Source organism: Rhinoraja longicauda, chromosome 3 (assembly GCF_053455715.1).
Source record: "Rhinoraja longicauda isolate Sanriku21f chromosome 3, sRhiLon1.1, whole genome shotgun sequence".
NCBI classification, from domain to species: Eukaryota; Metazoa; Chordata; class Chondrichthyes; order Rajiformes; family Arhynchobatidae; genus Rhinoraja; species Rhinoraja longicauda.
Window position 1 is genome coordinate 35789874 of NC_135955.1, and position 27158 is coordinate 35817031.

At 40.1% G+C, this 27158-nt stretch overlaps 1 protein-coding gene across 3 annotated transcripts in view; it reads right to left on the reverse strand.

Annotated features, from left to right (window-relative positions):
* Positions 1-27158, reverse strand: part of LOC144591911 (lysine-specific demethylase 4C-like) — a 265572-nt gene that overhangs the window by 115994 nt on the left and 122420 nt on the right. For all 3 annotated transcript variants that reach the window (XM_078395927.1, XM_078395926.1, XM_078395928.1), the window contains exons 9-12: positions 18390-18595; positions 17581-17828; positions 11563-11942; positions 5441-5567 (exon numbers count right to left, since the gene is read on the reverse strand). In XM_078395927.1, the coding sequence (XP_078252053.1) occupies positions 5441-5567; positions 11563-11942; positions 17581-17828; positions 18390-18595 (961 nt within the window). The remainder of the gene's footprint in view (positions 1-5440; positions 5568-11562; positions 11943-17580; positions 17829-18389; positions 18596-27158) is intronic.

Sequence of the window (27158 nt, forward strand, 5' to 3'; positions counted from 1 at the left end):
CTTGTTTCTATGCTAAAAGTAGTCAGGCACAGTTTGGTCAAATGGATTACCCACGTAAGTGTCAAAATTATTTTAGTTTCACAGGTGATTGATAGTATTTTCCTTTAAAATCTGTGCCACAAAATGTATCCAAAGTACAATTATATAAAATATATGAATGAATGAAAATTAACCCAAGGCACATTGATTCTAACAATGCATTCTTTGTGGTCATGTGTACCTGAAGCCTGCTAGGTACAAAAGGTGCTGGGTATGGACAAATAAGAAAAATAAAATCAGACTTTATACTTCCATGTAAATACTTAATTCTTGCATGGAAATTTCAAATCTCTCATCATGTATCATAAGTTTATTTGAAACAAAAGGTTATGAAAGATTGTATTAAATAAACATTAATTCCATCATCTTTATAAAGTTACGCAAAAAATAATCTTACAAAAGAATCTTAAAGTTGGCCCACTGTGTCTGTGTAAGTCAAAATTCCTTGGAGGGGGTACCTACTGAAGTCATGGATAGGGGAGGTGTGAATGGTTAAGATGGTTGACCTGGACTCATCCTGGTAAGTGACCAATTCTCCATTGCACTCCTGATTTAGAATTCACAAATGTAGTCAGACGATGATACACTCCCTTCACCTGTAACCCACAGCATTAATGTGGGTGGTTCATATCATATCATATATATACAGCCGGAAACAGGCCTTTTCGGCCCTCCAAGTCCGTGCCGCCCAGTGATCCCCGTACATTAACACTATCCTACACCCACTAGGGACAATTTTTACATTTACCCAGCCAATTAACCTACATACCTGTACGTCTTTGGAGTGTGGGAGGAAACTGAAGATCTCGGAGAAAACCCATGCAGGTCACGGGGAGAACGTACAAACTCCTTACAGTACAGCACCCGTAGTCAGGATCGAACCTGAGTCTCCGGCGCTGCATTCGCTGTAAAGCAGCAACTCTACCGCTGCGCTACCGTGCCGATCTATGCTTGTGATCATCGATGATCCCCAAGGGTGTTGATGCTCCAATACTCAGTGGAATGACAAGGAGAGGCAGTTTGGCTCTCGTTCTCTCTCTCTCTCTCTCTCTCTCTCTCTCTCTCTCTCTCTCTCTCTCTCTCTCTCTCTCTCTCTCTCTCTCTCTCTCTCTCTCTCTCTCTCTCTCTCTCTCTCTCTCTCTCTCTCTCTCTCTCTCTCTCTCTCTCTCTCTCTCTCTCTCTCTCTCTCTCTCTCTCTCTCTCTCTCTCTCTCTCTCTCTCTCTCTCTCTCTCTCTCTCTCTCTCTCTCTCTCTCTCTCTCTCGCGGGAGAAGGGGGTGACTCATCATTTGATTCTGGAGGTCACCGTCTGATATTTGTGCGCCATCCGTGTTACTTGCCAATTATCGGTCTAAGCATAAACATTGTCCTGATCTTGCTTCATGCATGTCATACATTAGCCAAACCAAGTGAGGCCAACAGATTTGCTGTCCTGAAGGATACTGGTGGAATAGGGAACACTGTTGCCTCAGTACAAATGTATTGAACTCAATTCCCCAGTTACTGCAGTGGGATTTGAACTTGAGAATCCAGCTATTTCTAGCCAAGTAAGATAAGCACCACTTAAAAGGATTCTCTTCCACCTTCTTGCCCTGCAAGCCAATGAAATGTTTCTGCCCTTCTCTCCATCAAAAGCACTGCTTATGCAGCAAATTTTAAGAATCTCAGTTTCCTCCAGGAAAATGCAGTTGATTTCATGTGCATCCATCAATTAATCAACAACAATGTAAATAAATAACAATGCCAGTGTTTCATCGTCACTGGGTCTAAATGTTGTAACTTCCTCCTCATCAGCATTGTAGGAATGAACACCTTCTCCAGAAAGACCTCACCATCAGTTTCCCAAGGGCAATTAAGGATGGGAAATAAATGCTGATCTTGCCAGTGATACCGAGATCCCCAAAATGATGTTTTTAATATAGGCAAAATATTGTAAATAAACTATTCTTAACTTAACTGATGACTCATAACAATCTACGGAACATGAAGACTCGTATTTATTACTTCTGCTACTACTGTCAAATTCCTTATGGCAATTAACATCAACTAAAATAGGCAAACCAAAACAAAATTCTTTGCTACAATATGACCTGAAATATTATCTGTATCTTTTTTCCTACAGATTCTGCCTGATCTCCTGACTGTTTCTAATATTTTATGCTTTTATTTCAGAATTCCAATATCTGAAACTTAATTTTTTTAATGTTATTTGTTTACATTGCTGTTTCAGGGCATCTACTGAGAGGTTTTTGTAGTGAGAGAAAAAAATCAATACTTGATTATGTAGAACCAGTAAGTACAAGGTTTCATGATAGAATGTTTGAAAAAGAAACAGCCACTGATTTTTGTTTGTGGTGTACATAGCAACCAAAGTCTGCAGTTATGTTTTTATTTAACAAGATAAAATAAAATAGGTGTTCTGGGAAGACATGACTACAATCTGTTCTCTTGCCCAAGGTGATTACTGCATTTGAAGTATATTGAAACATCCAACTTAACAACTTGATCACTGTATAATTTGAATTGGGCTCTTTTCTGATAATTGATTAGGATTTCACAGTTAAAACTGCCTTTGTCTTGCTTCTCCATATTCCGTGGCCAAAACTTAATGAAAGTTTTTTTGACTGGATTTCAAGTATTATTCAGATTTTCGATCTGAAAATTAACTATTTCTCTAATTGCATGTTTTGTTTGAATAAATGCTAAGTAGTTTTGTATTTGCATATATAACTGATATTTGTATTTAAACACTGCATTTAGAAGCTAAGTCAGCTAACTGTCATTGGACGCAATCAAATTTCTTGGTTTTCGTACATTGTTGCCTGCATAATTGCACATAAGGCCTGTGCATGAAGCTATGCTCAGTAATGCCATCATCCACTTGAACAAGAAACACTGCCCTTGTCAAAATACCCACATCCTTTAAATTAATGAAAATCTCAAAGGCTTCACAAACACCTCCCTAGTTTGCTTTTTTTTTAAAACAATTATTGTGGAAAAAATGACCTGTTCAGAAATTATCGTCAGTTGCTGCTGGGTCAAATTTACACTGCATGATTCAAGTTAACATTTAGTGAAACAAACAAGAGTTTCTGAGGTGCAGACATGATTCCTCACTGTTGCCAGGATCAAGGATGCAGATCATTCTGAGGAGGGATGTGAATAACCAGAATTTATGGCCCACATAAGCAATAATGTAATCAGAAAATAAGGCAAGAAATCAGAAAGCAAGTGGGCCAAGAGGCAGATTGAGGAAAACCGAGGAAAAAGATTAAAGAAAAACAGGATCTGTAAAGAAGTAATTTATGAATTATTGCCATTGGTGTGAGGTAGTGAATAGAAACATAGACAGAACAGTTCACTGTATGGTTGGAGATCTAGCAGAAGTGGAGGGACTAGGACTGGTTCTGAGGGAAGTAGGTCCAAAGCCAATTTACCAGATTGCAATTCAACAGTCATGTCACAGGGAAGTTTGCATAGGCCATTTGGAAGTATTTAAAAACTACCTGGAACGGAGATGAAGGTTTATAAGATAAATGACAACTCTGGCTATAAAAGGCGAGTGAGTTTTTGAGGCATAATTAAAATGCACAGTTAACAAAGTCTGAAAAAGACAAAAAAATCCAGCAGTGCTAAATTGCCATGCTTCAAAGCAAAGGCAGCACAGGAATGCTAGAGGTAGTGCAACTCATTCTTAGTTCCCTCAACCCAATGCTGATCCTGGGCTCTACTGGAAGAAGCAGCGAGCTGCTAATGGGTAGGAGAAAGAATCGGGCATGGAGAAATAAGTGGGTGAATGGGATTACTGATAGGCAGCATGGAAGGGAGCTATTCATCTGTTGTGTCTATGTCAGAAACACATATAAAAGGGTCAGAAAATTGGGCATCAGGCTAATAAACTGCCCAGTTCATCACGGATACTGACCTCCCCACTATCAAAGGAATCTACAGGGGTTGCTGCCTCAAAAAGACAGCCAGCATCAGAGATCCACACCAACCTGGCCATACTCTCATTTCACTCCTGCCATAGGGGAGAAGGTATAGAAGCCTGAAAAACTGTAGCATGCAAGTTCAGGAGCAGCTTCTTCCCTACAACCAGCAGGCAATTAAACAGTACAACCTCCAAATAAGCTCTGAACTACATTGACGCGGGGGCATTATTTTTGGCTTTGCACTATCATCTTTTGGTTTTTTAAAAATTGTGTATATATGTATTTGCAGTTTATTATGGTGTTTATAGAGTACTATGTTTACATATCTGTTGTATTGCTGCAAGTATGAGTTTCACTGTTCCATTTCAGGACACAGGACAATAAAACACTCTTGACTTAACTCTTGCTTGGCACAGGCAGTGTGGGCCGAACGGCCTGCTCCTGTGCTGTACAGTTCTATGCTTTATGTTCTACTGATCCAACCTCATCTATTGCATCCACTGCTCTAGATGTCAACTTCTTTACATCGGCGAAACCAAACACAGGCTCGGCGATCGCTTCGCTCAACACCTTCGCTCACTCCGCCTTAACCAACCTGATCTCCTGGTGGCTGAGCACCAACTCCCCCTCCCACTCCCAGTCTGACCTTTCTGTCATGGGCCTCCTCCAGTGCCATAGTGAGGCCCACCTGAAATTGGAGGAACAGCACCTCATATTTCGCCTGGGCAGCTTGCAGCCCAGTGGTATAAACATTGACTTCTCCAACTTTAGATAGTTCCTCTGTCCCTCTCTTCCCCTCCCCCTTCCCAGATCTCCCACTGTCTTCCTGCCTCCACCTATATCCTTCCTTTGTCCCGCCCCCCTGACATCAGTCTGAAGAAGGGTCTCAACCCGAAATGTCACCCATACCTTCTCTCCTGAGATGCTGCCTGACCTGCTGAGTTACTCCAGCATTTTGTGAATAAATACCTTCAATTTGTACCAGCATCTGCAGTTATTTTCTTACAAAAACAAACCAGGAAGCTGGAAAGAGTGGAGGAAACATTTGAGGATCTTGCAGGACTCGAGGGACTGAGTTATAGGGAGGGGCTGAGCAGGCTAGGATCCAGTGTACGCCACCGCCTCCAACAAATTTGTAACCTACAGTTCATCTGGGGACCACGGAGTTCCTGTCAAACTGGAACTGGAATACGAGAGTACAATGAAACTGAAGATTATAGCCATTATGGCTTGTGAGAAAATAGATACACTTCAAGTGTGGATAATTAAGCACACCATAAACTACTACAACATACCACAAAAACTGAGTAATATATCATTTCCTTGAGAGTTAAACCGAGAGGAAGTCTTAAATGGCATGGAATCTTTAAAAAATATCACACCTCAAATATGGCATAAACCTTTTGAATGTGCATTACAATATAAACAAGGTTATAATTATTTCACACCTTCAATGCATGTGGTACTAACCTTCATCACTAATTAATTCCTGTTTGACGAGAATTGAAGGGGATCTAGCTGGTGGTTTGCATAATGGATGTCGTCGACACTTGGCTGATTTCTTTTTCCCGGCACTTCTGGTGAAATGCTCTGGAAACTGAAAATAGAAAAGTTATTTTCTTCTTCTTGATGAAACCAGATAGTTACCTAGGCTAATGCATATTACCTAGAAAATATTGTGCTTACTGCTTGCTAAAGTGTACACATTTAGAACAGTGTCCTGAATGTAATATTGAAAGTCTGGACTATTGAGGATATTAACTGCATAGTGGTAACAAGCAAATAACTTATGGAGGAAGGAACTGCAGATGCTGGTTTATACCGAAGAGATGGATTGGTTTTATGCCGAAAATGCTGGAGTCAGGCAGCATCCCTGGAGAAAAAGAATAGGTGACGTTTTGGGTTAGAACCCTTCTTCAGACTGAAAGTAGAGTTGGGAGGAGAGGAAATAAACTGGAGGCAAGAAAAGGATAGAATAAATCTGGGCCAGCAATAGATGACGTCAGGAAGGGAGAAGCCCATAGTTGGTTAGAAAGGTGTAATAACAAGAAGGATACAAGGATGAGAACAGTGGAACTGATAAGGCGATAGGGGAGGGAATGCTGGAATTAAAGAAATCAACGTGGGATGCAAGCTGCCCAAGCGAAATAGTACAGGCTACCCAATTTAAATTGCTCTTACCACAATGAACTGATTGATTATTACACAAATCTTAGAAAAGCTTCCATAATAATACAACTAAAAAAAACAAATGATTCTTTAGTTTTGTCCAATGGATGATTAAGCCATCCCAATTTCCGTGAGAAAATTGGGGAGTGGTTTAAGGCAGCGATCTCCAAACTATGGCCCGCGGGCCACATCCGGCCCGCCACGGGATTTTATCTGGCTCACAGCAAGCTCTTAGACAGCGGGGACAGGAGGCAGAAGCTGCCGGCGAAGGTTCGCCGGAGAGCGGATCGCCACCGACCCAGAGCCGGGACAAGGCGAGAGATCGCAGCGCCCCCTCGAAACTTCCCTCCTCGCCGCCCCTCATCCGGAGAGAGAGGGGGGGAAGAGAGTCGGGGTAGAGGGAGCAGCGGGTGAGAGCGTGAGCACGGAGAGGGGGAGGGTGTCAGCAGGGGTTGCTCCCTCCCTCTCTCCCTCTCTCCCTCCCCCAGCGCCAGCGAGATCTGCGCCGCTCCTCCACTCTCTCTCCGGCCCCGTCTCCCTCTCTCTCGAACGCAGCGAAATACGAACAAACACAAGTGAAACTTCCCTCCTCGCCGCCGCCGCCGCTCACCCCAGGGATGCGGGAGTTCTGTACAACAACTACACTTGTGTTTGTTCTTACTTTGCTGCGTTAGAGTGAGACGGGGCCGGGGAAGAGAGAAGAGAGTGGAGCAGCGGCGCAGATCTCGCTGGCTCTGGGAGAGAGGGAGAGGAAAGAGAGGGAGAGGGAGGGAGCAGCCCCCGCAAGTGGCAGCCCACCTTCATGGTGCAGGAGCTCTGACACTCTCCCCCTCCCGCTCTCACCCGCTGCTCCCTCTAACCCGACTCTCTCCCCTCCCCTTCTCTTCCCCCCCTCCACCTCTCTCTCTCCCCCCCAGTGGTGGTCACTGTATCTTTTCTGTTTTATAAATAATTGTCAAGCTCTTTTTAAAAATTGAATATTATTTATTTGTTGCCATAACAAACCTAATGTAATCTAATCTAACCTAGTTTAACCTTTCCTAATCTAATCGAACATAACCTAGTCTAAACTTTTTTGAGTTCATTAAATTTATAAAACTCACACTTCTTTATTTTTTCTTACGGCCCGCAAAAATGTGCCAAATATGTAATGTGGCTCTCATGCTGAAAGGTTTGGAGGCCCCTGGTTTAAGGCAATGAGCAGAAGGTGGTACAACTAGCCTCAAGATAAAGGAAAAAAGAGAAACAAAGCCTCCTGGGTCTAGCACCACAGAAATGTGCATGTCAGGTGGAGAATGTATCAGACAACATTCTGCAGGCTCACTTCTCATGCACATTTCATTTAGAATATCCTGTTGACACTGGTGGTTAGGTTTTCACAGGAATAACTGCCATTTAATGAGGTAGCAAAAGGAAACAATAACCAAAGGCAAAGAAGGAAACATTGCATAGTGACCCATTTCAGGAAAAATCTATAGAAAACTGGCATCTAAAAATTGTGAACAAAAATGATTTAAAAATATAGCTTAATGATAATAACGCTGTGTTTGTATAAATTGGAACGTGAATAGTGATAGACGAGATGAAGTTATAACAACATGAACATTTGTCCAAAACTAAAAGTTCAAATATATTTATTCACTGGAAACTTCAGCATACTGTCCCAGAATTTTAACAAGACTTGAATGACTCAGCAGGACATCAGATCAGAGTGGCTCAGACCCAGCAGGTGTCTGTAAGCCTTCATTTTTGATGCAATTAAATAATAAAAATCACTCCGCTAGCATCTAAAAAAGGGACTTGAGAGACTTAATTATAATTTTTCCTAAACTTAGAAAACTAGTTTAATGCACACCCTGCCCTTCAAGTGTTTGGTAAGCACACAAACTTAAATTAATGAATTACCAAAATTCAAACTTTCTCAGCAATTTATAATGGTATACTTCAGCTTATTAACAAATTGAGGAATGAAAACTAGCACTACTTTCCATAGATTAGAGACAACTGTGACATATGAATCAGAGAGGCAAAGTCAAACATATGTACAGCCCAGCATGTGCATGCCGACCATTTTGCCCCTGTATACTAATTCCATTTGCCCACAATAGGTGCAAATCCTTCTATATTTTGCATATTTAAATTTAAAATGAGTTATTGTATCTGATCATCCTCCTCCCATGGTAGTCATTCCAGCCAACAATCACCTTTGTAAAAAAAATGTTTCACTTCAAATCTTTTTCTTCCACTAACCTTAAATCTATGCCCTCTTGTTTCTGGCAATAGAGAAGAGATTCTATCTACTCTTTTGTAATTTTAAAGCTCCATGAGGTCACCCCTCAGCTTCTTTTGCTCAAGAAAAAAAAAGCCCAGCCGATCCAAGTTCCCAAGTCCTTCAAGACGGTAGCACAATTTTTTGTTTTTAAGGATACTGAAGGAAAGTAGAATTCTGAATAAAATTCCATCAAGACCAATTGCTCAAAAAAATTAGTCTTCATGTTGTTTAAAACAGCTCTTCAAATATCAAGAATCGTCTATAATAGATGATAGATGTGCAGCTGAATGCTGCGGCAGCCAAGATCCTTAGTAATTATGCTATTCCACAAAATAAGAATGGCTAGACCTCAAACTATTTCAGTTGCCCCAATGCTTTCCGATTGTCCTAAGATTGGAAATGGTGTTGCATAAATATTGAAGAAAACGACTCAATGAGTGCATCTGAATGTCACACTTCACTCTTCTCCTTATTCAAATTCCTCCCTATCTCTATCACTTCCTCTAATGACATTTGCTGCCACAATTTTCTTGTACTGCATCCCTATTTGTAATTTTAAAATGATAGTTGTACTCTCCACCACAAAGGTGCCAAGAATCGATATTATAAATTTACAGTTCATTATTGTAATCTCAAGTTTGCTTCTTCAACCGCAACACTCAAAACTGTCAGCTGATCAAAACCTTGGAACTTACAACCCAACAGTACATGGGAGTAGCCTCTCTACATAGACTGCAGGGGAACATGAAAGAAGCTCATTACCACATTCTCAAGGGTATCATATCATATCATATATATACAGCCGGAAACAGGCCTTTCCGGCCCTCCAAGTCCGTGCCGCCCAGCGATCCCCGCACATTAACACTATCCTACACCCACTAGGGACAATTTTTACATTTACCCAGCCAATTAACCTACATACCTGTACGTCTTTGGAGTGTGGGAGGAAACCGAAGATCTCGGAGAAAACCCACGCAGGTCACGGGGAGAACGTACAAACTCCTTACAGTGCAGCACCCGTAGTCAGGATCGAACCTGAGTCTCCGGCGCTGCATTCGCTGTAAAGCAGCAACTCTACCGCTGGGCTACCGTCTGAAGGGGTCTGAAATAAATCCTAACTACCTTGCATGAAAGATTCTGTTCAAGTCACCATATAATTTAAGCTTAAAGTGCATTTTAAGAACTGTTGTTTAATTTTAAGATCCTCTTTGCATGACTAATTCAAAATTATTCATCCAATAAGTTTAATACTAAATTTAATACAAACAATCATTGCAGCCTGTTCCTTACAAAGAAATGAGCATAACGCTAATTCAAAGTGCCTAAAATTTAAGAAAATATTAAATGCTTCTTTGCCAGTAGTCTTCCTATGAAAATATGAAGTTAAGTGGATGAGGTACCAGTTTTCCCCTCTTCTTCAAATTGAATCCAGGATTACAAAATGAAAGTCACTTCAATCTGCTCACTGCAAAAATATTACATCAAACGATTATGTACAGCCTTAACCAAGATAACAATATATAACTTGTCAGACAATAACTCTCTCAGCAGAAACATCAAATAGACCCAACAGTTGGAATGAAACATAGAAAGCTTTACTGAGCCTGACCAGGACTATATGATGCACAGAAATAAATGGCAGAATGATACAACACATGACAAAACCACTTAACGAAATATGTTGTGACAGCTCTTCCGTTCTATAATGCTTTCTCCACAACCGTACAAAAGAAAAAGATCCCCTCAATTATTTCTCTAATTTATTTTTTATTGTAATTTTTGAACCTACTCTCACTAGTCTTTCGAGCAACATAAAACTAAAATCTGAAAAGTAGCTCATGTTAAAAAAATTCTCATACTCAGTTTGTTCTTTAACTATTCATCTTGAATTTATGTCGTTGGATTACCAATTCCTCTGTCACTGGAAGTCAATCTCTCTACTTACTCCATCAAAAACACTAATTTAAAATACCTCTATTACATAAATTCAGCCTACTCTCCTCCAAGAGTAACTTTTCCAGTCTATATGTAACTTTTGTCCCACATCCCCTTTTGGCAAGTCTCTTCTGAAGCCTCTCCAAGTTTGTGAAATCCTTTCATAATTGTGGTATCCAGAACAACAAAATCAACCAGCTTACCAGTTTCATAAATATTTATCTTTGAACTCTATTTCTCTACTAATAAAGACAGGTGGGAGGGGAGTGTGGATATTGCAGTTTTATATCCAACATTATGTGTAAGATGTAACTTCTTTTAAAAAGCAAAATAATCAATCTCTTACTGTTGAATTATAGAGATAGGTTGATGAAAGTATGTCAAGGTAGTATGATGTGGGTAAATGTTACTGCCATTTTAGAAAAAAAGAGGTAGTGTAAGACACTAGTAAAGAGGACATTCATGAAGAACATTGAAGAGAGCTATTACAGATCATGTAATTATTTTGTTCAATGTCAAAAAAACGATTAAGTTCTTATTTTCATTATATAATGGAATCTTTCAATGGCGTTATTATCATGCAGTACCAACAAAATACTACTTCAGTAGGACACACAAGAAGCAAAGCATTTCTGCAGAAATACTGGCTCCACTGTATTCAGGATTTCAAACAAGTCAGTAGTAATTAAAATCAGATACCAGTCCCGACCCTGCTTAATTTATAAACTGCTGCGTTCTTGGTTTTATTTTTACACATTAAGGATTAACAGTGTTGTCATACCTCATTTGGCACTAAATTAATAATACCAATTTTAGTGATGAATTAAACACTTTATATTATGTGAATTCAGTTAACACAAGGAGCATGAGTGATACTGAGTTATTAAATCATTTGTTTGCTTCATTCCAGTGTTTATTTATCTTGCCAGATATGTGCAGCATTGAGGACACTAACTTTATACACAGCTGAAAGAGCCATAATTCTTCAAAGGAACATGTTATATTGGTTAGTTGGGAAAACTGGCAATGGAAGAAAATCAGCAATCTGGTAGTTCAGTATTTTCTAATTAAGGACAGCAACATTTACCCATATCATACTGCTAACTTTGAGCAGTATAAAATGAATGAACTATAGGTCATCTCTACCGGGGACATAAATAATTACAGTCTAATTTACTTCAGCCATTCCTGAACATATTTAAAAAAATATTATTACACTTGGTACTTCTCCAGGCTCCAAGCCATTTTCTCCACTCTCAGCTTCACTGGTTTCCTCTTCTGTGGAGACTCTACTACTTTCACGTCCTTTCCAGCAGTTCTGTTGAATTTCTGCAGCTGCATCATCAAATGAGTTCTGACACAATTGTCCCTTTTTGATGATTGCATTCACCTCCGTGGATTTCTGCAGATCCTTACTCTCCAATTTGACTTTAAGGTCAAGATCTGCATTGTCTAGGTATTCTGAAGAGATGTTAACTGCATCACCTTTGTCACCTGGTATCAATGAAAAACAATCATCCAATTTTCTCTTTTCATTAGCTTTATTTCTATACTTGGTGCTGGCAAGATTGGACTCTGATGCTGTCTGGTAATTGTCTGCGGGTGAAAAGAATAGTTGACTTTAGTTGATGCATGAGAAATATTTGAATGTTAACAGGAAATATAAAATACTTTTTCGTGCAAAATGGAGTTGCCAACAGAACACAAAAGTCCTGGTCACTACTGAGTCAATTTAAAGATGTAATGTGTGCTGTGGAGCAATGGAACTACTTTGCAAATTCTCATACTCAGTTTGTTCTTTTACTACTTATCTTGAATTTATGTCGTTGGATTACCAATTACCAACACAGGCAATCTAAACGATTTTAACTACCATTTCAAAATTATTGGTGATAAATTACTTATCTCTTTGGAAACAATTGGAAAAGTATCAGTAACATATTTTATTAAAACTTAGGCAATGATATTTTTGGCAGGAATTATAACAATATGCACGTCATATTGTTTATTGCAATTAATAGGAAAACTCACATGGTTCCATCTGAGACATTAATGTTTTTAAATTGTGCTATGGATTGCTGGCTGGATCAAAATTTTAGACTATTAATTTCCTTTAACAAAAATTAAAATTCAATACCATTACCTATCCTTCTAATGTCATGCAATCAATCTTCCAGTGGGAATTAGTCAATCAAAGTTTGATGCTGTTGCCTCAAAGTTATCAGCCATCTCCATTTGATACATATTCTGCCTCTGTTTCCCTCTCTAATGATGCTGTCTTACTTAATCTATGCTTTCAATCTAATTGCCCTGATAACTTGTCAGCATGACATCATTAGGAGTTCACACTTAACAGACATTTCAGCTTCCATTTTAAATTTTGCACATAACTTTACAACCTTGATCTAACATAACAAGATCTTTTCATAGTGATAAAAAAAGACATAATGTAAATTACTTCCCATTCAATATCTGAAAATTTCTGAAGTCTCTGCTCACACCTCTCGGCTCCCTTCCTCTTCCTCACATTTAAATGTTGCCACCATGTGATCGTATCATATGGCATGAATATTCTATTTTTCCATCTCTTTAACTTTTCCATTCCCTCTGTAATGGCTACTTCAGTCGTTTCCAGTAAATACTTTTCAAATTGCCATTACTGTACAGGGAGTGGGAGTGATCTTGACGTAAGCCCCAACAGAGAGATCTTCAAGATGTTTTTTCAGTTTAATTAGGTATTTATTGAAGTAGTTGTACAAACAAGGAGATGAACATACCAGACTGTACGTATTTCGCATACAAATCGTAGCTAGCTGCTCTGTTCCCCCCGTTTGCTCACAGCTCTCGTTGCAGGTCTGGTAAGAACTGTATCCTCTCCTGGCTCCCCGTGTCTAACTCCTCCCAGTCCCTGTATCCACAGATATACCACCTAGTTCTGGCTCCTCCCAGTCCGTTAAGCCCATATATGTATTCATCTAACGACAGCCGTAAGTGTCCAAAATAATACAGCAAGATATACCTAGACAAAATAATATAATATGCTACCAGCAGCCAATACAAACACAAATGGCTCCTACAGCCTCAGTACAATCATCTAGCTTGTCTGATTTACAGGAGCCCTGGCTGAGATTTATGAGTCGTCATTAAATACAAGCAAGGTGCCAGAAGACTGGAGGGAGGCAAATGTGGTGCCTCTATTCAAGAACTGCTGCAGGGAAAACACGAGGACCTACAGGCCAGTGAGCTTAACATCCGTGGTCCGAAAGTTACCAGAGTGTATTCTGAGGGATAGGATGTACATTCACTTAAGATAGACAAGGGCTGATTTGGGATAGTCAACATAGCTTTGAACGTGGGAGGTCGTAACTCACTCATGAATCTGATTGAGTTTTTTGAGGAGGTGGCCAAAAAGGTCGATGAAGGCAGAGCTGTAGACGTTGTATACATGGATTTCAGTAAGGCATTCAACAAGGTTCCGCATGGTAGACTGCTCTGGAAGGTTATATCCCGTGGGATCCAAGGAGAGATAGCTGAATGGATAGAAAATGGTCTTCATGGAAGGAAGCAGAGGGGATGGTGGAAGGTTGCTTTTTGGGCTGGAGGCCTGTAACTAGTGGTGTGCCTCGGGGTTCGGTGCTGGGCCCATTGCTGTTTGTCATCTATGTCAATGATTTGGATGAGAATGTTTCTGGCATGGTTCGCAAATATGGAGATGACAGAAAAGTGGGTGGTATTGTAGGTGGTGAAGATGGTTGTCAGCAAGGATCTTGATTGGTTGTTCAAGTGGGCTGAGAAATGGTTGATGGAATTTAAGACAGAGAAATGTGAGGTATTGCATTTTGGGAGCACTAACATGGGCAGTACCTACACAGTGAACAGCAGGAGAATGGTGTTTGGAGGGAGAGATCGATCAGCCATGATTGAATGGACTCTGCAGAAGTACTTGGACAGGTTAGGAGAGTGGGCGGAGAAGTGGCAAATTAAATTCAGTATAGCAACGTGTGGAGTCATGCATTTTGGTAATAAGAATAAAGGCGTAGATTATTCTCTAAATGGAGAGAGAATCCAGAAATCGTAGGTGGAATGGGACTTGGGAGTGCTGGTGCAGGACTCCCAAAAGGTTAAATTGCAAGTCGAATCGGGAGTAAGGAAGGAAAATTCAATGCTGGTATGCATATATCAAGAAGACTAGAATATAAAAATAGAGATGTAATGCTGAGGCTCTATAAGGCGCTGGTCGGGCGGCATTTGCAGTACTGTGAGAAAATTTGGGCCCCATATCTGATGAAAGATGTGAGAGAGGGTCCAGAGGAGGTTTATAAGAATGATTCTAGAAATGAGTGGGTTAGCATATGATGAGCGTTTGACAGCACTGGGCCTCTACTCATTGGAGTTTAGAAAATTGAGAGGGGACCACATTGAAACTTACAGAATAATGAAAGGCATAGATCGAGAAGATGTGAAAAGGATGTTTCCACTGGTGGGAGTCTAGGACCTCAGAATTAAAGGGCGCTCCTTTAGAAAGGAGGTGAGGAAGAACTTCCACAGGTAGTTAATCTGTGGAACTCATTGCCACAGAGGCCAAGTCAGTAGATATTTTTAAGGCAGAGTTAGACAAATTCTTGATTAGAACAGGTGTCAAGGGTTATGGGGAGAAGGCAGGAAAATGGGATTAGGAGGCTGATCAGCCATGATTGAATGGCGGAGTAAACTCAATGGGCCAAATGGCCTAATTCTACTCCATAAACTTGTGAACGTGACTAAAGAGTGGCAAATGTTACTCGCTTGTTCAAAGAAGGGAATAAGGATAGGCCTTAAAATTACAGGCAAGTCAGCTTAATCTCAAAAACATTAATCCTGGTCTTGAAAGGTGAGACAATGGTGCAGCTGGTAGAGCTGCTGCCTCACAGCACCAGAGACCTGGGTTCATTCCTGATCTCGGGAGGAGTTTGCACATTCTCCCTGTGAATGCATGGGTTTCCTCCAGGAGCTCTCGTTTCCTTCCACATCTCAAAGACATGTGGGTTTGTAGTTTAATAGGCCTCTGTAAATTGCCGCAAGTATGTAGGGCGTGGATGAGAAAGTGGGATAACATAGAACTAATGAGAACGGGTGATCAACAGCCAGTGTTGACTCAGTGGGCCAAAGGGCTTGTTTCCATGCCGCATCTCTAAACTAAACAAAAAGAATCAATAATCACGGAGAAAAATGTATTAATTAAGCTAGTTAAGGAAAAAATATATTGAATCAATGACGGAATTTTTTGATGAGTTGACAGATAGTCGATGTTGCAAAACCTAGAGAAGGCATTTTATGAGGTTCTTTATAACAATCATATCAATGGTTAATGCACATAGCAGAAAAAAACAATAGCAGTACAAAGTTGGTTAAGTAACAGACATCAGGGTGTCTAGGTGAATGGTTGCTTTTCAGACTGAGAATAGATAAATAATGACATCCCTAGGGAATGTCTAGGTGGGTGGCAGTGTGAACTGTGAGGAGGATGCTATGAGGATGCAGGGATGCACTCTGCCATAAAAATATCCACTGACTTAGCTTCTGTGGCAATGAGTTCCACAGAATAACTACCCTCTGGCTAAAGGATGCAGGATGACTTGGACAGGTTGTGTGAGTGGGCAGATGCATGGCAGATGCAGTTTAATGTGGATAAATGTGAGGTTATCCACTTTGGTGGTAAGAACAGGAAGACAGATTATTGTCTGAATGGTGTCAAGTTAGGAAATGGGGAAGTACAAAGAGATCTGGGTGTCCTTGTTCATCAGTCACTTAAAGTTAGCATGCAGGTACAGCAGGCAGTGAAGAAAGCTAATGGCATGTTGGCCTTTATGACAAGAGGAGTTGAGTATAGGAGCAAAGAGGTCCTGCAAATGTACAGGGCCCTAGTGAGACCACACCTGGAGTACTGTGTGCAGTTTTGGTCTACAAATTTGAGGAAGGACATTCTTGCAATTATGGGAGTGCAGCGAAGGTTCACTAGGTTAATTCCCGGAATGGCAGGACTGTCGTATGTTGAAAGACTGCAGCGACTAGGCTTGTATACACTGGAATTTAGAAGGATGAGAGGCGATCTTATTGAAACATATAAGACTATTAAGGGATTGGACACGTTAGAGGCAGGAAACATGTTCCCAATGTTGGGGGGGTCCAGAACCAGGGGCCACAGTTTAAGAATAAGGGGTAGGCCATTTAGAACGGAGATGAGGAAAAACTTTTTCAGTCAGAGAGTTGTAAATCTGTAGAATTCTCTGCCTCAGAAGGCAGTGGAGGCCAATTCTCTGGATGCTTTCAAGAGAGAGCAAGATAGAGCTCTTAAAGATAGCGGAGTCAAGGGATATGGGGAGAAGGCAGGATCAGGGTACTGATTGTGAATGATCAGCCATGATCACATTGAATGGCAGCGCTGGCTCGAAGGGCCGAATGGCCTACTCCTGCACCTATTGTCTATTGTCTATTGTCGATTTTTAATCTATACTAATGATATAGAGTTGGGGTGAAAACAACAATAACTAAATTTGCAACTTTTGTAATATCGTAAACTGTGACATGGATAGTGATAAATTACAGCGGGATAAAATCATGCTGGTAGAATGGGCATGTGGCATTTGATGTACAATGTAGAGAAATGTGAGGTGATGCATTTGGGTAGGAAAAATGAGGAGAGGCAAGATAGAACAAAGGATACTTTTCTAAGAGGAGTGCAAGAAAAGTGGGACATGGAGATATTGGTGGACCAATCAGACTGAGAAAGTGGTTAATAAGGCATAAACAATACGGTTTTATCAATGTAGGCAATGAGTATGAAGCAGGAGATCATGTGATGAAACCAGGTACCATTATGGCCTTCAAGAGGGAATTTGATAAATATACAGAGCATTAAAAAATTGCAAGGCTGCAGAAATGGGGCTCCAGGGTGGGGTAAGTGTATGCATTGAAAGTGGAACTGGTGCGTTAGACACAATAGGCCAAATACTTTAAGAAATGCTTTAAGAAATGTACAAAGCATTAGTGAAATCAGAGACCTTCCTTTTCATTGATGGATCATGCAATACAATTACACATTGACCCACTGAAAGTGACTGCAACATGTAAAACTGCTCTGCAGATTGAGTAAGTGAAGACACGATAAAATAGCTAACCTGACATTTCAACGGTACACAGATGTTTGCTTTGAAGTGCCTTGAGAAAGGAACACATTTATCACCTCATTCCTCACCTGATGACTGCTCTTCATCCATTCCTTTCTGATCCAGCTGCTTTCCCTTAATACTTTCTTCTTCAGGACTCATTACTGCAACACGGTTAGACTCCCGTTTCTTCACTCCCCCTTTGGAGTTTTCATCATTATTGATACCATCTGTAAGTGGTTCAGCTGTAGTTGTTTCTTTGGCCACAGGATCACTGAATATCTTTTCATCATCTAGAGATTTTATCTTTTTAGATCGAGTTCTGAACCGATAGACACTGCAGAATACACGACTGTCAGATTGGAATCTTCATGGGTAAAATTAGCTATATTCTTCTGAACAATTTCCCCAAACAACTATTTATACTGTATTTATTCTTTTTTTAATATGAATTCTATGATATTTGGATGACAGTTATTTTATAACAAGTACTTTTAATCATAATTTTGAACATTTATAATTATCAAGAGTATATCCCAAATGCAGATTTAATGTTGTAACACAGTGGCATAGTAATTAAAATACTTCCACAGATGTTATCAGAACATAGAAAGGTACAACATAGGAACAGGCAAGTCAGTCCACAATGTCTATGCCAAACGATGGCAAGATAAAATAACCTAATCTGCCTGCCTGTGATCCATCTCCCTCCATTCTTTCGATATCCATGTGCCTATCTAAGAGCCTTTTATACACCACTATTATATCTGCCTCCAACACCACCCCTGGCAACGCGATCCAGGCACCCATCATCTTGCAGAAGTTTAGCTATCATTCTTTGCTGCTAAGTTGCTAATCTAAAACCACATCTCAAGGATAATTACGTTGAATAAGTTACCTTTTCGTGTGCATTCCAGATTTCCTCTCAGTTATTTTTCTTTGCTTCTGCCAAATCTCCATTTCGGGAGTTGATTCAGGAGTGGGTTTTGTGTGATCGATGGTTTGAACATCCTTTCCTTGTTTCCAAAGTGCATATCTACTTGGCTGAAATTTTTCTACAAAGATGTCCATAGATATCTTGACCATGTCTTTCCGACAAGTGCACTAAAAAAAAAAATCCATGAATAATATCACATATATTGTCCAAATTATTTTTTCACACCATTCTCAATATTCAGGCTTCAGATACTGACTAAGTGAGCTACGTGGAATAGGTGGTGGACCTTCTTGATCCATCAAAGCAATTTCATACCACAGTGGTTCAGCACTTATCAGTAGGGTGTTATACTTCAACCATGTTGGTGAGATAATTGACTCACAGCCTGGGTTTCCTTCTCAGAAGGATTTTGGAAAAATAACTTAATTCTCTTTGCAACTGTCTAACTTCACAACTACTTTTACTGATGCAATCCTTTTACTGCTCATATCCTTTTTATAATTGAAATTCTTAAAGTGCAATATTTAGATGAGAAGAAACATATATCGGATTATTTTGTTAACAAGAACTATATTTATTTATCTAACAGTGGCTGCCATTCTTGATCGTTTCTTCTTCATGAATGTGGACAAGTAGCTTATAAACACAGGCAAGTACACGACTATTTAAATTACTCATCATTCCTGAGCATCATTGCTGAAAAATTGGGAGTATTTCAGCAGGCAACTCCTTGCACAAAGTGTCTGCACAAGAATAGTGTATTGGCATTATCATCATGTGTAACAAGATATAGTGAGAAACCTTGTGTGTTAATCAGTCAGATCATACCATACCACACATGAGTACAATCAAGCCATACACAGTACAGCAGGTAGTGTAAAGAGAAAAATAGCCAGAGTGCAAAATGTAGTGATACAGTGTTACAGTATTGAAATTGCAAAGTGCAGATAAAAAAAGGAACACAACGGGGTAGGAAAAGAAATACAACGGGGTAGGATTGGTAAATCAGGACTACATCCTCAGCTTATGAGAGGTCCATTGAGTACTCTGATAACAGCAAGGAAGAAATTGTTCCTGAATTTGGTGCTACGTGCTTTCAAGCTTTCATATCTTCCCACACAAGAGAGGTGAAGGAGGAATGACCAGGGTGCAAGGGGTCCTTGATTATGTTGTATGCTTTCCTGATGCAGCACGAGGAGTAGATGGAATCAATGGGGGAGGGGAGGAGGGAGACAGACGCAAAATGCTGGAGTAACTCAGCAGGTCAGGCAGGAGGAGGTTGGTTTGTATGATCGACAGGGCAACACCGCAACTCTGATTTCTTGCGGACTTGCGTCGGGTGGTTGCCAAACCAAGTTGTGATGCATCCAGGTAGCATACTTTCTGTGGTGCATCTTGTGTCAATGGCACTGGGACAGATTGGCATAGGTCCCATGTTAGTATAGGCTTTCATTCAAGAATCTCTAAATCCACATGCATTTCTTGTTTAGGAAACAGACTCCATTCCTGGATCCAATGTACAATTAAACAATTATTTTGTAGTAGCTCTCCTCATTCTCCCTCCCGAATAAATCTGTTCATTCAGCCCTGCATTAAGAGTCTATTTTTTTATCAAATCCCAATATGAATGCTTCTTAGTTTAACAGGGCACATTTCAAAGTAGCCAAATGCCTGCCTGCACCAAATAAATATCATCCATCTAACCTGGAGACATGTGAGCTTTATGTGATAATGCTTCAATCTATGTAAATCGTCACCAACTCTGTAAAACATATTCCTCTAACTCTGACCAGTTATGCTTCCTTCACCCACCAAGTCGTATTTCAGAACTAAGTTCAGAAATGTTCCTTTCACATCTCTGCATCTCCATATTTTTTCAAAAATGTCTTAAATTCTCCCTTTGACTACGGTTATAATCACATAATTTCTCCATTTTGTTAGTTCAATGGCAATTTCTGCTTGATTGCGCATCTCTGAAATTTCTTCGTTCTTTTTCCAGACCCGATGTAAGCTGTCAGTAGGAGGTCATAATAAATTTACGAACAGTAGATATAAATGTATAATATTAAATTTACAAAATACATTTTTATTTAAAACACATTCAGAGAAGCAAGTTCTTTAAAGGTAAAAGTAATCAAATAGACTGCTCTACTGGACATGACTCCTTGCAAATCAGCCAACCAAGGAAAAAGCTTGGCAAACCAAAGTGATCTGCAGTAAGGAATGGGCAATTTATTCAGTCAAGAGATGAAATAGTGCACTTAAAGCATAATCATAACCTTCAACCGTTTATGTATTTTAAGCACTACTACAAGAACATTTAGTTGTCTATCTTTCATAAGAAGCAAATTCAACAGAACAACATAGCTCCTCCACAACGGCGGTGACCAATTCGTCAATGCCTGCTGGATCTGCCGACTGCTAATCATTTTAACTCCCCTTTCTATTCCCATACCAATGACTCTGTCCTGGGCCTCCTCCATTGCCAGGGTGAGGCCGCACACAAATTGGAGAAACAGCACTAATATTCTGCTTGGATAGCTTACAACTCAGCGTTATAAACATCTTAGTAGGATATGTAGGAAAAATAACTACAGATGCTGGTTTAAATCGAAGGTAGACACAAAATGCTGGAGTAACTCAGCGGGTCAGGCAGCATCTCTGGAGAGAAGGAATGGGTGACGTTTCGAGTCGAAACCCTTCTTCAGACTGATGTCAGAGCAGGGCCGTCTTAACGCATGGGCCTGATGGGCACTTGCCCGGGGGCCCCATGCTGATCTGTGTATGTTATGTGACTCGCAATAAATAAATACTACTTTAAAAATGTAGGTTCAATAAGTGTTTTTTCACAAAATTTTCAGTGCTTCTCACAGCGATCTGTAAGTGCTTTTCGCAACAATGTAGCACCCTAAGTCCATCGCTAAGTGCTTTTCGGTAAGTGCTTTTCGCCGGCACAACAGGGGGGGGCTGGTAGGGAAAGGGGGGTGGGGGAGAGTAACGGTGGGGGCCCCAGTACACTGCTTTGCCCGGGGGCCCATAATGCTGTAAAAACGGCCCTGTGTGAGGGGAGGAGGCGGAACAAAGATAGGATGTAGTCGGAGACAGGAAGACTAGTGGGAGAACTGGGAAGGAAGAGGGGATAGAGAGGGAAAGCAGGGACTATCTGAAGTTAGAGAAATCAATGTTCATACCACTGGGGTGTAAACTACACAACCAAAATACGAGGTGCTGTTATATGAAATATTATATATATTATATTATGTTATATTAATTATAATATAAATATTATATATGAAATGTTATTTGAAATATATGTTATATGAAATATGTTGTAAGCATCTTATTCTCCAATTTTAAGTAGCACCCTCTCTTTTTCGTGTGCCCCCACACCCTAGTGCGCATGCCTTTATCCCACTATCCTTCCTCTCTTCCCCACCACCTCTCTACTCCCCATCCCCTTTCACCTATATATCTCCCTCTGGCTTTACATTACACTCCTCTTCTCTCCTTATCTGACACCCTTTTGTCTACTACAAACCTACTGACTCCCATAGCTATCTTGACTACACTTCTTCCCACTCTGTTTCCTGTAAAAACTCCATCCCCTATGCCCAATTCCTCCGTCTACCCCGCATCTGTGCCCAGGATGAGGTGTTCCATACTAGGGCGTCGGAGATGTCCTCGTTCTTTAGGAAACGGGGATTCCCCTCTTCCGTTAAAGATGAGGCTCTCACTAGGGTCTCCTCAATATCCCGCAGCTCCGCTCTTGCCCCCCTCCCCCTATTCGTAACAAGGACAGAGTCCCCCTTGTCTTCACCTTCCACCCCATCAGCCGTCGCATACAACATATTATCCTCCAACATTTCCGCCACCTTCAACGGGATCCCATTACTGGCCACATCTTCCCATCTCCACCCCTTTCTGCAGAGACCGTTCTCTCTGAAACTCCCTGGTCCACTCGTACCTTCCCACCTAAACCACCCCCTCCCCAGGTACTTTCCCCTGCAACCAAATGCAACACCTGTCCCTTTACCTCCCCCCTTGACCATCCAAGGACCCAAACAGTCTTTCCAGGTGAGGCAGAGGTTCACCTGCACCTCTTCCAACCTCCAACTGTATCCGCTGTTTCCTAACAGGGAATTCATGTCTCACAGCTTCCCAGTGTACAGAAATGTGGGATTAACATTCTCAGAAGGAATCAAATAATCGGACCGATCAGAACCAGAAACAAGTCACTGATCATAAAGCAACTTTGATGAATTCAATGGTCCTTTGCACTTTCACACTCCTCTCTGTGCATCACCACAAGAGACAATGTAGAGATGATATCTCAAACACATTTGTCAATCCTCCAAATGAACAGATTACACCTAATTCTCTAGATTCAATCTTTTGTTTCCATTCAGCTAAAAATTGTGGTAGTGGTCTTATTCGGCTCAACCTTACACTCATGATTTGGAAAATAAATGTGTCGATTGCTGTGCATTTGAACATTCCAAAGAGTTTTAAATAGTGACTAAAAGTCAATATGGTAAAATTATTAAACAAATGGCACAATGACAAATAGGGTAACCCACAATCTAAATCATCTTTACCAATTTGGGCATCAACTGACTGTAATTCCAAAAGTCCCACTTAGCTAAAACCAAATAAAAAAATTCTTTCCTGTATGAACAATATCCTTAGAGTAAACATGGACTCAAAAAATGCTCAGTTTTCAGTATAAATATCCAAGAGATATACAGAGCAGTAACAGGTGGCACAGTGGCACAGCTGGTAAAGGTACTGCTTCTCAGCACCAGAAACCCAGGTTCGATTCTGATCATGGGTGCAGTCTGTGTTGAATTTTTTTAAAGTTCTCCATGTGACCATATGGGTTTCCTCCGGGTGCTTCGGTTTCCTCCTACATCCCAAAGATGTGCGGATTTGTTGGTTAATTGTCCTCTAAATTGGCCATTGTGTAGGGAGTAATGCAAATGTGAAGTAACACAGAAACAATACGAACGGGTGACCAATGGTCGGCGTGAACTCAGTGGAGAGGAGGTCTTATGTCCATGCTTATCTTTCAATTAATCAATGCCTATGTTGTTGTGTATTCATGCCAATACACAAGTGTTGCAACTCATAGTTTATTTGTACTCAAGCGGAGGTAACAATACGTGCTATCGTCTTCACAGTCTGGTCGCGGTCTGCCTGGAAGGCAGCGACCGGCAGCGTATATAGTCAAGGTGGGGGTGAAGATCCGGACTGGATCGTGTGTGGAATGTGCAGCATGCATAGTGAATGTGACGCTATATATATATAGTGAAGGTGAACTAGCATGCACAATCTACATATGTACAATTCTAAAGTGCAACTACAATGTGTCTAGATTTTTAGCCTAATTTTATTACAATTAGATATTAATAGGAGATAGACACAAAAAGCTGGAGTAACTCAGCGGGTCAGGCAGCATCTCTGGAGAAAAGGAATAGGTGACGTTTCGGGTCAAGACCCTTGTTCAGACTGAAGAAGGGTCTCGACCCGAAACAACAGACTGAAGAAGGGTCTCAACCTGAAACATCACCCATTCCTTTTCTCCAGAGATGCTTGTCTGACCCGCTGAGTTACTCCAGCTTTTTGTGTCCATCTTTGGTTTAAACCAGCATCTGCAGTTCCTTCCTACACCCTTAGATATTAATAGTATTGTATGCAGATGAACAGTAAACATTTCAATTTCAAAACTGAAAGCAAACAGTGACTGGAAGTTGCAGTTTTATGGATGTAGCCCAGTCCACCACAAAGACCAGACCTCTCACCAACAAAGTTTTTCACTGTACCTCAGTATATATAACAATAATAAACCTAAACCTAGCGTGGAAATAAATGTGTGGAGTAAGTGTTCTTACAAGAAAAAAAAGATATGTGGATATGAACTTCTATTTCTTGCTACCATAATACAAACATGTAATAAAAAAAGGCTGTTCACAATTCTTCACAGCTAGCATATCTCCATTGTCTGTTTCTATTTCTCCAAGCAAGTTTTACAAATGATGTGGAAGAATACAAAGGATAGCTTGCACATTTTGTAAGAAAAATGCATTTTCAATTAGATTTCTTCTCAACTGTGATATAAAGCCTATATTCATTGATAAAATTCCTCTGTCCTTAGCATGGAAACTGCCATACCCCATATGAGTACATCAGCAAGTAGTTGGGGTATTCTTCTTTTGAGAATTGTAATGCAAGATAATTGATATAAAATCATAAATAATTCATCCTATTTACTTTTTTTAAGCATTTATCACTGTTGCTCAATTTGACACTTAATCAATGTCCACTGTCAAATCCACGACTAAACACTGCTCCAGGATTTGGCCCAAAGGTTTTTTCTTATGGTACCTCAGGCAATTTCTTATGGTACCTCAGGCAATTATTAGATTCACAACGAATATGCAAATTTCTACATGACATACCTCACGGATCAAAAGTGCAACTGTTATCTAATAATTCATAGCTCTCATAATGACGACTGGAATACTGACATCTCAGGAGACTTATAATTTTGTAGATGGCTTCCTTTACCGAGTAATGGCCGCCATTCAATTTTCCCAGTGGGTCCTGATGCTCCAATTAAACACCATAAGGAAGCTGCACACATATAGCCTGGTTCCCAAACAACATATTCTTTTTAATTAAAAAACTGCAGCTGCTTTCTGTTCATCCTGGGTCACGGTAGTTCGTGTATAGCATACAAACTGCAATTGAATATCAACTCTGAAAGAGCAACTTACATTTGTATAGAAAAAGAATCATGTAAAATGCCTCAATTCATGGCAAACCTACAAAATAAACTTTGACACCAAGTCACAGAGAGATACGTTAGGCAGATTATTGGACACAGACCTTGGTTAAACTGGGAGGGATTGAATAGGAGATATGGAAGATCAGAGCGATGTTTTTTCAGAGCTTGGGAGTTCAGGGAATGCATTCCCACGCATAGAACAATTTAAAACAGAAAGGTTTAAAAGTCCAGAAATGAAAAAACCCCACAAATATCTAAGTGAGTCGATAAAGCGGGAGGAGAAAGTCATGAAATAATTAAAACAGACAGGAGCAAATGTAAGCCAAATTTCTCCTTGAGCCTATTCTATCATCAGTAACATCGTGGCTGATCCAATTGTGGCCTCATGGATTCTGCAAACCACAATTTTGCAAACGAGGTTAAAATCGACAACACTGTTTGCTGATATGACATAATGGCAAAGAACAATGCAATAATAAAGATTGCCTTCTACCATTACTACCAAGACTAAATTCAAAATTAGGATGTTATTAGAAGACACCATAATTTTCTTCCTGAATGTAGACACAAAGAACTGCAGATGCTGGTTCATACACAAAAGGACACGAAGTGCTGGAGTAAATCAGCGGGTCGGGCTGCATTCCTGGAGAACATGGAGAGTCGTCGTTTTAGGTTGAGACCCTTCTTCAGACTCCATTCTGATTTTTCCTGAGTTTTTCCATTTATTCCATTAAGCCTTCTATTTGTCATCAACCAGAGGTTTACAATCTCAGTGAACATGTCCTGAATTTGCTGGCAGGTTCTTGCTAGAAAACATGTCACCATACATCACTGTTGGACTCCACATAGAAATCAGCAAAGATGCACAAATGTGTTGAGATTCCTCAGGTTTCATGCCGAGGAATCAGCTCATAGATCCTGTAGCAAGTTACACATGTCACAGGAGCCACAAGTTTAATCACTTCAATGGAATTGTCTTTTGGCTGTGGGGGACGAAAGATATTCAGAAGATTGAAAAACTAGAATGTTTTGAGAGACAGCAAAGCTGGAGGTGTACTGTTGTCATCTCAAGTTTTCTCAGCTGTTTAGACACAAAATGCTGGAGTAACTCAGCGGGACAGGCAGCATCTCTGGAAATAAGTAATGGGTGACGTTTCGGGTCGAGATCCTTCTTCAGTCTTTTAGTTTACCAACAAACTACAACTGTGTTCAAGGTGAAGTCATAAAGCAATAAAATAATTGTATTATTGCATATAGTTACGATAAAAACAATGATATTGAAAAGAAAACCAAAGGATGAGAGAAGGAGGATAACCAAGTGTAAGACTAAAACATTAATGAACTGTGAATAAGTTCTCCTATTACTGTCTTGCGTACCAACCTTAAAACAAACACACAAAAAAAACTTTAGAAAACCAGCGGATAATCTTGGCAAATATTAACCCATGTGAACATTGCAACTGCATACAGCAATAAATATATATTTTGTTTTAACAACCTAATGAATTCAAATTTAATTACTCAGTCCAATTACATATCATGGGGGAATAAGGCCACACAGAAAACATTGCAATTGATTGATAAGTCATAGCCAAGGTAAAATACATCAGATGAATCTGTATAATCTATAGGAAGACTAGACAGGGGAAAGGTAAACAAGAGATAAAGAAAGTGATGTGGAAAAAAGTCCCTTGGAATGGCAAAGTGATGAACAAAATGACACCACCTCAGAAAATATTGGAATCGTATTTAAAATTCTCTAATAGTCAGAATGATGATGTTGATCAATAAGGGAAATATATTGATATTTTGAAACATATATATATATATTGGTGAACAGTAGCTGCCTAATTGCTCACCAACTGTAACTGGATGTGCTACATCTATAGAAATCTTATCGAGTTTTTTTGGTTATAAGACTGCAAATTTCTGCCAATAACTATCTG